The 11,903-nt window shown below is 36.1% G+C and overlaps 1 protein-coding gene and 1 pseudogene across 1 annotated transcript; one reads left to right on the plus strand and one right to left on the minus strand.

The window, feature by feature from the left end:
* The first annotated feature begins 2,625 nt into the window (after nucleotides 1–2,625).
* On the plus strand, nucleotides 2,626–6,836 carry LOC125852057 (G-type lectin S-receptor-like serine/threonine-protein kinase SD2-5; annotated as a pseudogene).
* A 454-nt stretch (nucleotides 6,837–7,290) lies between these two features.
* LOC125852056 (G-type lectin S-receptor-like serine/threonine-protein kinase SD2-5) lies at nucleotides 7,291–10,033 on the minus strand. The gene has a single exon (XM_049531788.1). The coding sequence runs from the start codon at nucleotides 9,965–9,967 to the stop codon at nucleotides 7,502–7,504; it is 2,466 nt and encodes an 821-aa protein (XP_049387745.1). The 5' UTR covers nucleotides 9,968–10,033; the 3' UTR covers nucleotides 7,291–7,501.
* Nucleotides 10,034–11,903: the final 1,870 nt, after the last annotated feature.

Raw genomic sequence — 11,903 nt, forward strand, 5'->3', positions numbered from 1 at the left:
TTCTAGATGCGATAAGTGCTTCCTTACGCGTAATTGGTTCCAAAGGTATATTATCATTTTCAACTTCATCATCAAAATTTCTTTTTCCGATGGTATCCACAATGGACCTATGAACATGTATCACTTTCACCCAGATAATCGAACAGGTTATCGACATTCATTTTATTGTGGTAACTGAGATCATTAATCATGACCTCAAGTTCATGAATGACGTTTTCACAAGTGGGTTCATTCAAATTCTTTGAGATTGCAACCCCCAACGAATTTTACAATATCGAAAATAATTTGCTATTGTCTTTTGCTGAACATTTGCTGTCCAAGCAAGGATTGCAAAATTGATAGCATCCTAAACATTAATCTTTGCTGGATCAGTCTGTTCCACTTCATAGCCTTCTAATACCCTACGGTAAAATCTGTTACAATAATACACATCTTGAAAGTTCTTATTATCCCAACATCACAAGGTTGAATTTTGGATGTCATGTTGGGTGACAAGAAAAACAATTCAACATTTTGTAGTCCTTCAATATTTCTATTATGGGCAAGACAATTATCTACCACATAAGCAAAACTCGTATACCATACATTTTGTGGTCAAACCAACGAATATATTCATCAAAAAGCACACTTGTCATCCATGCTCTTTTGTTTGCACGATAGTGACAATTCAATAAATATGATACATAAATTAGTAAGATATAATGATTTTGATGTATTCGTTGTACTTTATATATAATATTTTTTTTATGTGAAATCAATAAATATGATACATAAATTAGTAAGATACAATGATTTTGATATAATCAAAATTAACCTTCATTAAATCTCAAATCATTCTTTAAATTAATAAATATTAATTTATCGATCAAATAATATCTCTATAAAGTAATAAAATTTCATGATCCCACCTATATTAGTTTATAGAGGTTTTACTGTACTAAAATCATTTTTTCTAATTTTATTTTATTTTTAAATTAGGAGAGTGTGCACATGTATTAAATGGGGAGTGGATTTTAAAATAAAAATTTAGATACTCAAAAACTATATGAAAAGTACTACAAATTGCAATTTTTTCCATATTAATATGATGAAAAAAATACATCTTAAAACATGAGTCAAAGTTCATATTGTTTGATTCTTAAATAAAACGATGACAACTAAAAAAGAACGAAGAGAGTATTACTTAAGTATTTGTTTTGTGATTTAGTCAATCGGCCTACCGCGATAGGGCATTCAGTGAGTCAACTATCCATTAGGCGAACCCTCTAAGCTAAATATCCTAAAAACATAGATGAGGATAGGAGAGAAGTGATATTCAAGGTGAAAATCGTATTTTCACCAATTACAAGATAACCAACCAACTGAATTACGAGGACGATAAAATATATGGAATCTTGTTGTTGTGCCTTCTTGTGGGTGTATAGTTGAAGAAAGAAAATGAGGATACAGAATTCCAAAGTGATATCTGTAATTGTAATTTTCTCCATAAAATCAGTTTACCTAAACTATAACAATCTTTGCTCAGTGTAAATGCATCACATTTAGTTTCTTCCATTGTGTTGACTTCCAACAGTATTTTCAGCAGCCAACTTTGACTATAACAATAATTTCTCATTTTATTTTATTCCCTTCGTTTTTATTTATTTGTCATCATTTTAGGTTTCACGTTCCTTAAGAAACTAGGTAAGTTTACTACTGTACCCTTATTTAGTGTTTTTTGAAGTCAAATTTTCAATAAATGAACACTTTGTTTTTCTATGTTGGTCAAATTGACACTTTTAAGTGTAATAAATCTCAAGGGTAAATTAGGAAAATAGTGTCATTTATGCATTAATTTTGTGAAATGACAAGTATTAAAAAAAAATTATTTTAAGTTAGGACGACATGTAATGAGGGACGGAGGGAGTACTAAAATTTGAAAGCAGCATGAAGTTAGGTTTCAATTATCAAGAGGGTTGACAATTCATTCAAGTTGCAAAATACTCATAATTCCATTAGTTTTGATTTCTCAATTTGCCGCAACAATGATACTTAGACTCCGTTGAAGATTTTGAAACACGATCTTGCTCTTCTTCCAAGGTATCAAGCAATCTCCTAGAAACATGGCGAGTATTAGGACAACCAACCCAATCAGAATCACTAAACACATTAAGAGAGTAGACATAATCCACTAGGAAATTAAATACCTTGTTTGGTCCACTAATACTACTGGCAAATCTGTTTCTGGATTAAACATGGCAGAAACGGGGAATCTCGTGCTCTTTGATAAAACCAACCACACAATGTGGCAATCCTTTGATCATCCTACGGATTGTATGCTCCCCGGGCAGAAGCTCATAGCAAGCATTTCAGATACCAATCAGAGTTAAGGTTTGTATGGTTTAACTATTCTCAATGGACATTGGGCCACTTACATCGATTCCGATCCACCTCAGTTTTACTATGTTTCAAATTATGCTGATAGTAGTTATTTCAGCTTTGATGGCCAAACACTTACTGCTCTGCAAGACCCCACCGTACTTCACCACCTCAATTCATGAAGCTTCTGCCTGATGGACAATTTATGGGTATACCAATGGGACGGATTTTATTGGAAATATATATCTGATTTATTGAGTAATACATATGTATGGAACTGTGGGTACCCAATGGTGTGCGGAAGATACAGCATTTGTTCAAATGATGGACAATGTAGTTGTCCAGTTGAAGGTAACTTCTTCAGGCCATTTAATGATAGGAAACCAGATCTCGGATGTACAGAGCTGACGCCAATGTCTTGTAACTGTTGGCAGTATCATAGTCTCGTTGAGATCAAGAATACAACATATTTTGAATCGATCTCCAATCGGGTTGAGGGGAAAAAGTTGGAAGATTGCAAAAGGGCATGTCTGAGTAACTGTTCCTGCAAAGCTGCTGTTTTTTGATATGATCAGGATGGCTCTCGGAGAGGAAGCTGCTTGTTGCTGAATGAAGTTTTCTCCCTTATAAACAACAACAACGAAGTGGACACAGCTGTATTTTTTAAGGTGCAGAATTCTTCTGGATTTCCTAATACAAATACAAAGTCCTAAGAAAAAGATACAAAATTAGTCAAAACCCGTACTTGGGCAATCTTCGCTCGTGAGCTAGCTTTTGGGATTGAGTTAGACCCACTGATTATTACTTGATCAAACTTTTTGACTTATTAAAAAAAATGCAATTTCTGCTCAGGAGGGTATATTTTTTAGTTTATTATTTTATAGCAATAAAGAAGCAACCTGAAACTTGTAAGAATAAAGAAGATAAAGGCAACGTTTATAGTCTCCATTAAAATAATAGGAAAAAGGAAGACATTAGTCTGTATTCCCACTTTGCTTTAAAATATTTAAAAGGAACCAAGTGATTTCGTGTAGCCTTCACTGTAAATAGTTATATCATATTCATCCTTCACGTGTAAAAGGGAATATCCAGATCATGACCACTTTCTGTTTGCGGAAAGTATCATATAGCAGAGGCGGAGCCACAATTTTCACTTTATGGGTTCTGAATCTTATAATGACGATTTTAAAAAACTTAATGTTTGTACATATTTAATAAATTTCTTTTTTACGTAATATATTGTTTGAGCAAAAGCTACTGAGTTTGGTATCATCGAACCTGTATATGTGGTTCTAGCTCTCTGTCCCTGATTGAAAGTAGAAAAACTTTTGTAAAAAAATAATACCACATGGAATGAAAGATTTGTTGTGAGGCGACTGTCTTGTATTGACCAAAGAGACGCGTTCCCAAAAGAAAGGCATTATTAGAACACAGAAGGAGTAGCTAGCAAAGCAGATTTCAAACATTTTGTTAGCTTTAGTAAGAAATGGTTGCAGAGCAGAGTGTATTTTCCTGTCATGTTCATCATTTATCTCCACTTTTTGTCATTCAAGTTTGCTTCATCCCAGTTTTCGGGGTACCTGAATGGCAGTTATTTGAATTCTACTGCTGGACTTTCCACTTCATGGACCAACAGGCCGTATTCGTTATATGCAGATTCCACATATGGCTCATCTTTCATGACACCCATCCTTCTGAGTGGAAAGGACGGAAATAAGTACCACTTCTGTGGCTTCTACTGCAATGAACAAAGTTTCGAATGCCTTCTCGGGATCTTCTTTGCATTTCCGGACAGCTCCTTTACCGAGAGAAAGTTAATGGATTTCCAGTTGGTTTGTTCTGCTTATAGAGACCATCCAGTGAAAGCCAATGCAACCTTGCAACTAGGCCTAGATGGAAACTTGGTCTTGGCATACTCTGATGGCACTTCTGTTTGGTCCACTAATACTACTGGCGAATCTGTTTCTGGCTTAAGCATGACAGAAACGGGGAATTTCGTGCTCTTTGAATAAGCCAATCGCACAATTTGGCAGTCTTCCGATCATCCTACGGATTCTTTGCTCCCAGGCCAGAGTTTGGTTTCTGGGATGAAGCTCATAGCAAGCATTTCAGAAACCAATCGGAGTCAAGGTTTGTTTTCTCTTTCTGTTATCAATGGGAGTTGGGAAAGTTACATTGAATCCGATCCATCTCAAGTTTACTATGCTTCAACTTTTCTGGATAGCATGCATTTCAGTTTTGATGGTCAAACATTTACTACTCTGCAAGACCCTACATCACCAGCTCAATTCATGAAGCTTGAGCCTGATGGACATTTACGGGTATACGAACGGGATGAGAGAGTATTTGATTGGATAATCACAGTTGATCTTGTGCTTAATCAATATGCAGGGAACTGTGGGTACCCAATGGTGTGTGGAAGATATGGCATTTGTACAAGTAACGGGCAATGTAATTGTCCGCCAGAGCCAACATTCTTCAGGCCATTAGACGATAGGAAGAAAGATGTTGGATGTTCACAGTTGATATCCATTTATTGCAACTCTTCCCAGTATCATTGTTTTGTAGAGCTCAAGCATATTTTGCGTTTGACTTCAGCCATGAAATAATTTCGAGCATATTGGAAGATTGCAAAAGGGCCTGTCTGAGAAACTGTTCCTGCAAAGCTGTCTTTTCTCTAATAAACAGTGAGGACGGGATGGACAGGGGAGTATTTCTTAAAGTGCAGAATTCCTCAAAAACACTGAGTAATAGCACCAAAATAGCTGGAGGAAAAAACTCAAGACCTCACACAGTGATAATAGGATCTACTCTTGGAGCTTTCTTTGGGATAATTTTAAGCATCACTGCTTGCTTTGTTATCTTCAAAAAGAGGACACACGATTCCACAAAAGGCTGGGGATTTTATGGATCTCGAACCAATCTTACCGGGAATGCTAATTCGGTTCTCTTACAATGAGCTAAGAATAATAACTGAAGATTTCAGTAGAAAGCTCGGGGAAGGAGGATTTGGCTCAATATATGAAGGAACACTGAGTAATGGCACCAAAATAGCTGTGAAGCATCTGGATGGTCTAGGTCATGTGATGGAATCATTCTTAACAGAAGTAAATATAGTCGGTGGCATTCATCACGTCAATCTGGTAAAACTCATTGGATTTTGTGCTGAAAAGAGGCAAAGACTTCTGATCTATGAACACATGGTACATGGATCACTAGATAGATGGATTTATCATAAAAATGAAGAAAATGGGCTTGGATGGCATACGAAGCAAAGGATTATAACAGATATTGCCAAAGGATTAGCTTATCTTCATGACGAATGCAGCCAGAAGATAATTCATTTGGACATCAAACCACAAAATATCCTTCTAGATAAAAATTTCAATGCTAAGATATCTGATTTTGGTCTGTCGAAACTGATCGATAAAGACGAAAGCAAAGTAGTAACTAGGATGAGAGGAACACCAGGGTATTTGGCTCCTGAATGGTNCTAATTCGGTTCTCTTACAATGAGCTAAGAATAATCACTGAAGATTTCAGTAGAAAGCTCGGGGAAGGAGGATTTGACTCAGTATATGAAGGAACACTGAGTAATGGCACCAAAATATCTGTGAAGCATCTGGATGGTCTAGGTCATGTGATGGAATCATTCTTAACAGAAGTAAATATAGTTGGTGGCATTCATCACGTCAATCTGGTAAAACTCATTGGATTTTGTGCTGAAAAGAGCCAAAGACTACTGATCTATGAACACATGGTACATGGATCACTAGATAGATGGATTTGTCATAAAAATGAAGAAAATCGGCTTGGATGGCATACGAAGCAAAGGATTATAACAGATATTGCCAAAGGATTAGCTTATCTTCATGACGAATGCAGCCAGAAGATAATTCATTTGGACATCAAACCACAAAATATCCTTCTAGATAAAAATTTCAATGCTAAGATATCTGATTTTGGTCTGTCGAAACTGATCGATAAAGACGAAAGCAAAGTAGTAACTAGGATGAGAGGAACACCAGGGTATTTGGCTCCTGAATGGTTGAGGTCTGTAATTAATCACTGAGAAAGTAGATGTGTATGCCTTTGGAATTGTGCTCTTGGAAGTTCTTTGCGGGCGAAAGAATTTAGATAGGTCCCAAGCTGATGAGGATGTCCATTTGCTAAGTGTTTTCGAAAGAAAATCAGAACAACAGCAGCTTATGGATATTGTCGACAAAAACAATGAGGATATGCAGATCCACAAAGAAGCAGTGACAGAAATGATGAGCATTGCTGCGTGGTGTCTACAGGCCGATTTCAACAAGAGGCCTTCCATTTCATTGGTGGTTAAGGCATTGGAAAGTTTGGTGTCAGTTGAAACAAACTTGGATTACGATTTCACAATCCTACCCGAGGTTGAGGATTGCAACCAACAGAGGGAAGACACTATCAGCTTAATATTGCCTTCAAATTTATCCGGTCCAAGGTGAACAATAGGCTTAAGAGGTTGTGAGCTTTTTTTTCCTTTTCCCTAGATTGATCGCATCTATCTTCCTTTGTATTTCCATCTGTCTGTTGTACATACAGTTTCCTTTGACTTTGTTAGCTAACCAATAAACTTTTCCATGGATAGAATTTTCTTTTCTAATTTGCATGTTTGTGTATACATCTTCAGATGCAGCACATTTTATATTTCTAAGAGTAAGGAGTCTACTTATTCTCTGTTAACAACAGCAAAAACTGCAGTAAAACATGTTAGTTTCCATATCGTTAGAGCTTCAACTATATCTTCACATGTGGTCGGACCAAAGAAGAACACACTGAGACAATCAGACAAGGATAAGAAACATGAAAAATCCTAAACAGACTGAAAGATAGATGAATGATACTCAATAAATCTAACGTTCTCTAACAGACAATGGGTTGCACTTTTCTACATTATGTTTCTTAAATAGTTTCGATATAATAAGGAATTATGAAAGACACAAAATGGCTTCTTGCAGCAAATAATAAGTGATAACTCAAAGGTATGGACATATGGTTTTGACTCATTAGCTATTCAATTTTGATGATAAATTATACAATTTATAACAGAATGGAAGCAAGTAATGGAGGAGCAATTATGCAGTCACACTGTTGGAACTTAACCAGCAATTTACCTAGGTCCTGACAACTGTGATGGAAGTGGTAAACTGATACCAACCACAGCTTCCCTTTCTTGAATAGCTCCGGCAACTCTTCTCGTCATTGTTGGAAATGTGAAGCTGTAATCCAAGTCGGTTTCAGCAGCGACTAAACCCTGCAACACCTTAACTACCAACGACATGGAAGGCCTCTTAGTATAATCAGTTTGTAAACACCAGGCTGCAATCTTCATCATTTCCACAGCCTCTTTTTTATGTAGCTGCATGTCTTCACTGTTCTTGTCCACCATTTCCAAGAGTTGTCTCTCCACTGACTTTCTCATGAACAAACTAAGCAAATGCATATCATCCTCATCTTGATGACGATCCAAATTCTTCCGGCCACAGATGATTTCCAAGATCACAACCCCAAAGCTATAAACATCCACTTTCTCAGTAATGACCTCATGCAACCATTCAGGTGCTAAATAGCCTGGTGTTCCTCTCATTGTTGTAACTATCTTACTTTCATCTTTACCCACAAGCTTTGATAACCCAAAATCTGATACTTTTGCATTGAGATTCTGATCAAGAAGAATGTTCTGAGGTTTAATGTCCAAATGAAAAATTTTGTTGTTACAATCTTCATGTAGGTAAGCTAGGCCCTTGGCGATGTCTGAAATGATTTTTTCCCTGACATCCCATGTGAGAGATTGTTCCTGTTTTCCATGAAAAATCCACCTATCTAAAGATCCATTGGCCATGTATTCATAAACCAGAAGTCTGTGTGATTTCTCAGCACAAAATCCAACTAGTTTTACCAAATTGACATGATGAATGCTACCAATTGTTGCTACCTCAGCTAAGAATGATTTCTTCACATTACCAAAACCTTGCAGACGCTTCACCGCTATTTTGGTGCCATCACTCATTGTTCCTTCAAATACAGCACCAAATCCCCCTTCCCCAAGTTTCTCACTGAAATTTTCTGTCATCACAGTGAGTTCCTCATAGGAAAATCTAGTAGGCATTCCTGGTATTTGATCAAGGAACTCCTCCTCGTCTTCCTCGAGTCCTTTTCTCCTTCTGAAAATATAGGCAAAGCAAGTTAAAACCATGAGAAGCAAACCAAATGAAGCTCCGATGGTGGATCCTACTATTGTTGGGACACGAGTTGATTTCTTCTCTGAAGAGATACGTGGTGGAGAGGCTTGTAAGTTAGAAGAGCTCTGCACCTTGATGAAAAGAGTGGTCCTATTGGGTGATCCATAATTGTACGTGACCGAAAACACATCATTCAATAATGCGCAGTCACCCATTGTGTTACCAGGACCACTAAATTGAAATTGAGCTGCTTTGCAAGAACAGTTACTTAAGCAGGACCTTTGGCAATTTTCCAAATCTGTTTTGTCGGTACCATACTGCAAATAACGGGGAATATAAGCTATGTCCTTAAGCTCCATGAAAATATGATATTGGGAATGTTCACAAGAGACAGGTGTGACAAGGACACACCCCTGGTTTGGCTGCCTATAATTGATTTGCTGGAGAAAGTTAGTCTGATCAATCGCAGTTTGAGGACAACTACACTGCCCATTTGCACAAACAGAGTAATTGCCACACATAGTTGGATACCCACACTCACCAATGTAGCCTCTCAATAGATCAACCTCCTCTGACCAAGATCCTCTCCAGTGATACATCCTTAAATGCCCATCATCCTCAAACCTCACGAATCTAGCATTTGAAAATGTAAAATTTACGATTAACTTCCAATTGGAAATATCGAAGGGTAGTCTAGGAAACTGGAATGGTCTATCCCAGTCAAGATTTGAGGCATAGAGTTGACGTGGATTTGACTCAATGTATGCGAAAAAGCCAAATGATTGAACTTCAAGTGTGAACAAACCTTCACTCCGATTTGTTGCTGATACACTGGATCTCAGCTTTTGTCCCTCATTTATCATTTGTCCAGGAACCAAAGTGTCTGTTGGATGATCAAAAGACTGCCAAATAGTGTGGTTACTTTTGTCAAAGAGGACAAGATTTCCCAGTACTGTCAAGTTGAATCCCGCAACAATTCCACTTGTGTTTGTACTCCAAATCATAGTGCCATCTGAGTCTATCAAGAACAAGCCTCCATCTTGCCTAAGTTGCAAGGTTGCATTAGCTCTAACCGGATTATTCCGATTTGCTGACCATACTAATCTCGGGTAAGATAGATAAGAATTAACGAAATGTGGGGATATAAGGACGCCAAAAACGCAAGCAGCACCATTGTTATCACATAAGAAACCACAGGCAAACACAGTCTCATTCCCTTCTCTCGATAGGATGGGTGTCAGTGTGACTCCATCTGTGAAGCGGGCGAGGCTATTGATCCAGGAAATGGAGGAATTGGTAATAAAAGCTTCAGGAGGTTGACAACTAATCAGATGCTGTGAAGAAAGAATGAGGAGACTGAGCATGATAAGAGTGACACTATAATTAACAACCATTGGAGAGTTGTAATTGAAGGTTTGCTTGCTCCACAAATTATAGCTTGGATCTTTTCACCAGTTGAAGGGCATCCCCTGTAATTTATAAAGGTGTAAGTTATTTTTTAAGTTATTGTCACTACAATAAAAATAACTTTTAGCGGCAATAAATAAACACATTAATAAAGAGTGTTAAATCCTTTACCGACATTAGCTAAGTGCTATTAGATCCAATGTCGCTAAAGGCTTTACGCACATATACAAAGAGTGTTAATTGCTGCTAAAATACATATTTAGTAGCAATTGAGTTATTGCCGTTAATTAATTGCCACTAAAGATCATTTTTGATGTAGTGTGTGTTGCATGCTCATTTTTAAAAGTTGCCAGACCAACCCTTTTTTCTTAAAAGTATATTTTTTATAATTTTTTAAATTGAATTATAATTTAAAAATATTATCATAAATATCGACTAATGTTACTACTTGTTAATCAAATACACAAATAAAATTATTTATATAATATTTATTAAGTTTGATTTCAAATAAAAACATAAATAGCTAAATAGAAATATTAACCTAATTATTTTCCAATGATCATAATAAAACACAAAAACTGTGATAATATTCCATAGGCTATGGCCTATGTAACGATTCCCTAGAAATTTTAGGAACTTTATTTTATGTAGTACATATTTTATAAACATAATTTGTATTTAAATTGTAATATTTTAAACTTTAAACAGATCGACAGACTTATTCAGGCTGGGATAAAAAGCCCTTTTTTTAAATGGGCTCCAAAAATCGTAGCCCAACCCTATCAAATCACGGGTTAGACCAGGCCGGCCCAACAAGCCTAGCCCATATTAACGGCTCTAATTATGTCTTTTAAAGTGTATACACCGATCTTATCTCTTAGATATAACTTTATCTTGGAATATACGTTTAGTAGTATGAACATGTGCCTTGCATTTTTTATTTTTTTTTTATAATAATTTGGAGTTAATGGTAACTTTGTGAGACAAGATATTTTGTACAATCGAACAATAATTTATGGCCGGTCCCATTCAGTACAAGACTTGACGTGAACCTGATTGAGGAGGAAAGTGCCCACCAATTCCGAAGTACTTCCTACCATATTGTTAATTCGTTTTAATTTGTTTTCCATAATTTTTAAATATCTGTTTAAAAAATAATCTATTTTTTTAATAATTTTTTAATTTCAATTTTCCATATAACATGTTCAAGAAAAATTAAAGGACATTTTGATAGATCTTTAATTTTATACCATAAGATTTAATATTTTTTTTAACTTTCTTAGATTTTATACCAAATGAAACCAGGTTACTCAATTTTATTTTTATGATTGGCATGGGATAAGGGTATAAAATTTAGCTTAGTGCATTGTTTTATTTGAGTTTTGCAGAAGGAACTAGATATAATATATCATTTAAATTTTGCGATTTAAAGATGAAATATTTTTGTTATAAAAATGGTTCACTGTTCACTTATATTTTTACCGTTACACAATTGACTAAGATCCTTCCCAGTGATACAACCTTAAATGCCCATCATCCCCAAACCTCACGAATCTAGCATTTGAAAATTCAAAATATACTATTAACATCACTTCGAAAATATTGAAGGTTAGTCCAGGAAACTGGAAAGCTCTATCCCCACCGAGTATTGAGACATAGATTTGATTCAATGTATGCTAAAATGCCAAATCGGTGAACTTCAAATGTGAACAAACCTTCACTCCGATTTGTTGCTGGATCTCATCATTTATCATTTGTCCAGGAACCAAAGTGTCTGTTGGATGATCAAAAGACTGCCAAATAGTGTGGTTACTTTTGTCAAAGAGGACAAGATTTCCCACTACTGTCAAGTTGAATCCCGCAACAACCTTTCCACTTGTGCGGTTATTGATCCAGGAGAAACAAGTATATCATAATTTGGAG

The sequence above is a fragment of the Solanum stenotomum genome, unplaced genomic scaffold (genome assembly GCF_019186545.1).
Source record: "Solanum stenotomum isolate F172 unplaced genomic scaffold, ASM1918654v1 scaffold31958, whole genome shotgun sequence".
Taxonomy (NCBI): Eukaryota; Viridiplantae; Streptophyta; class Magnoliopsida; order Solanales; family Solanaceae; genus Solanum; species Solanum stenotomum.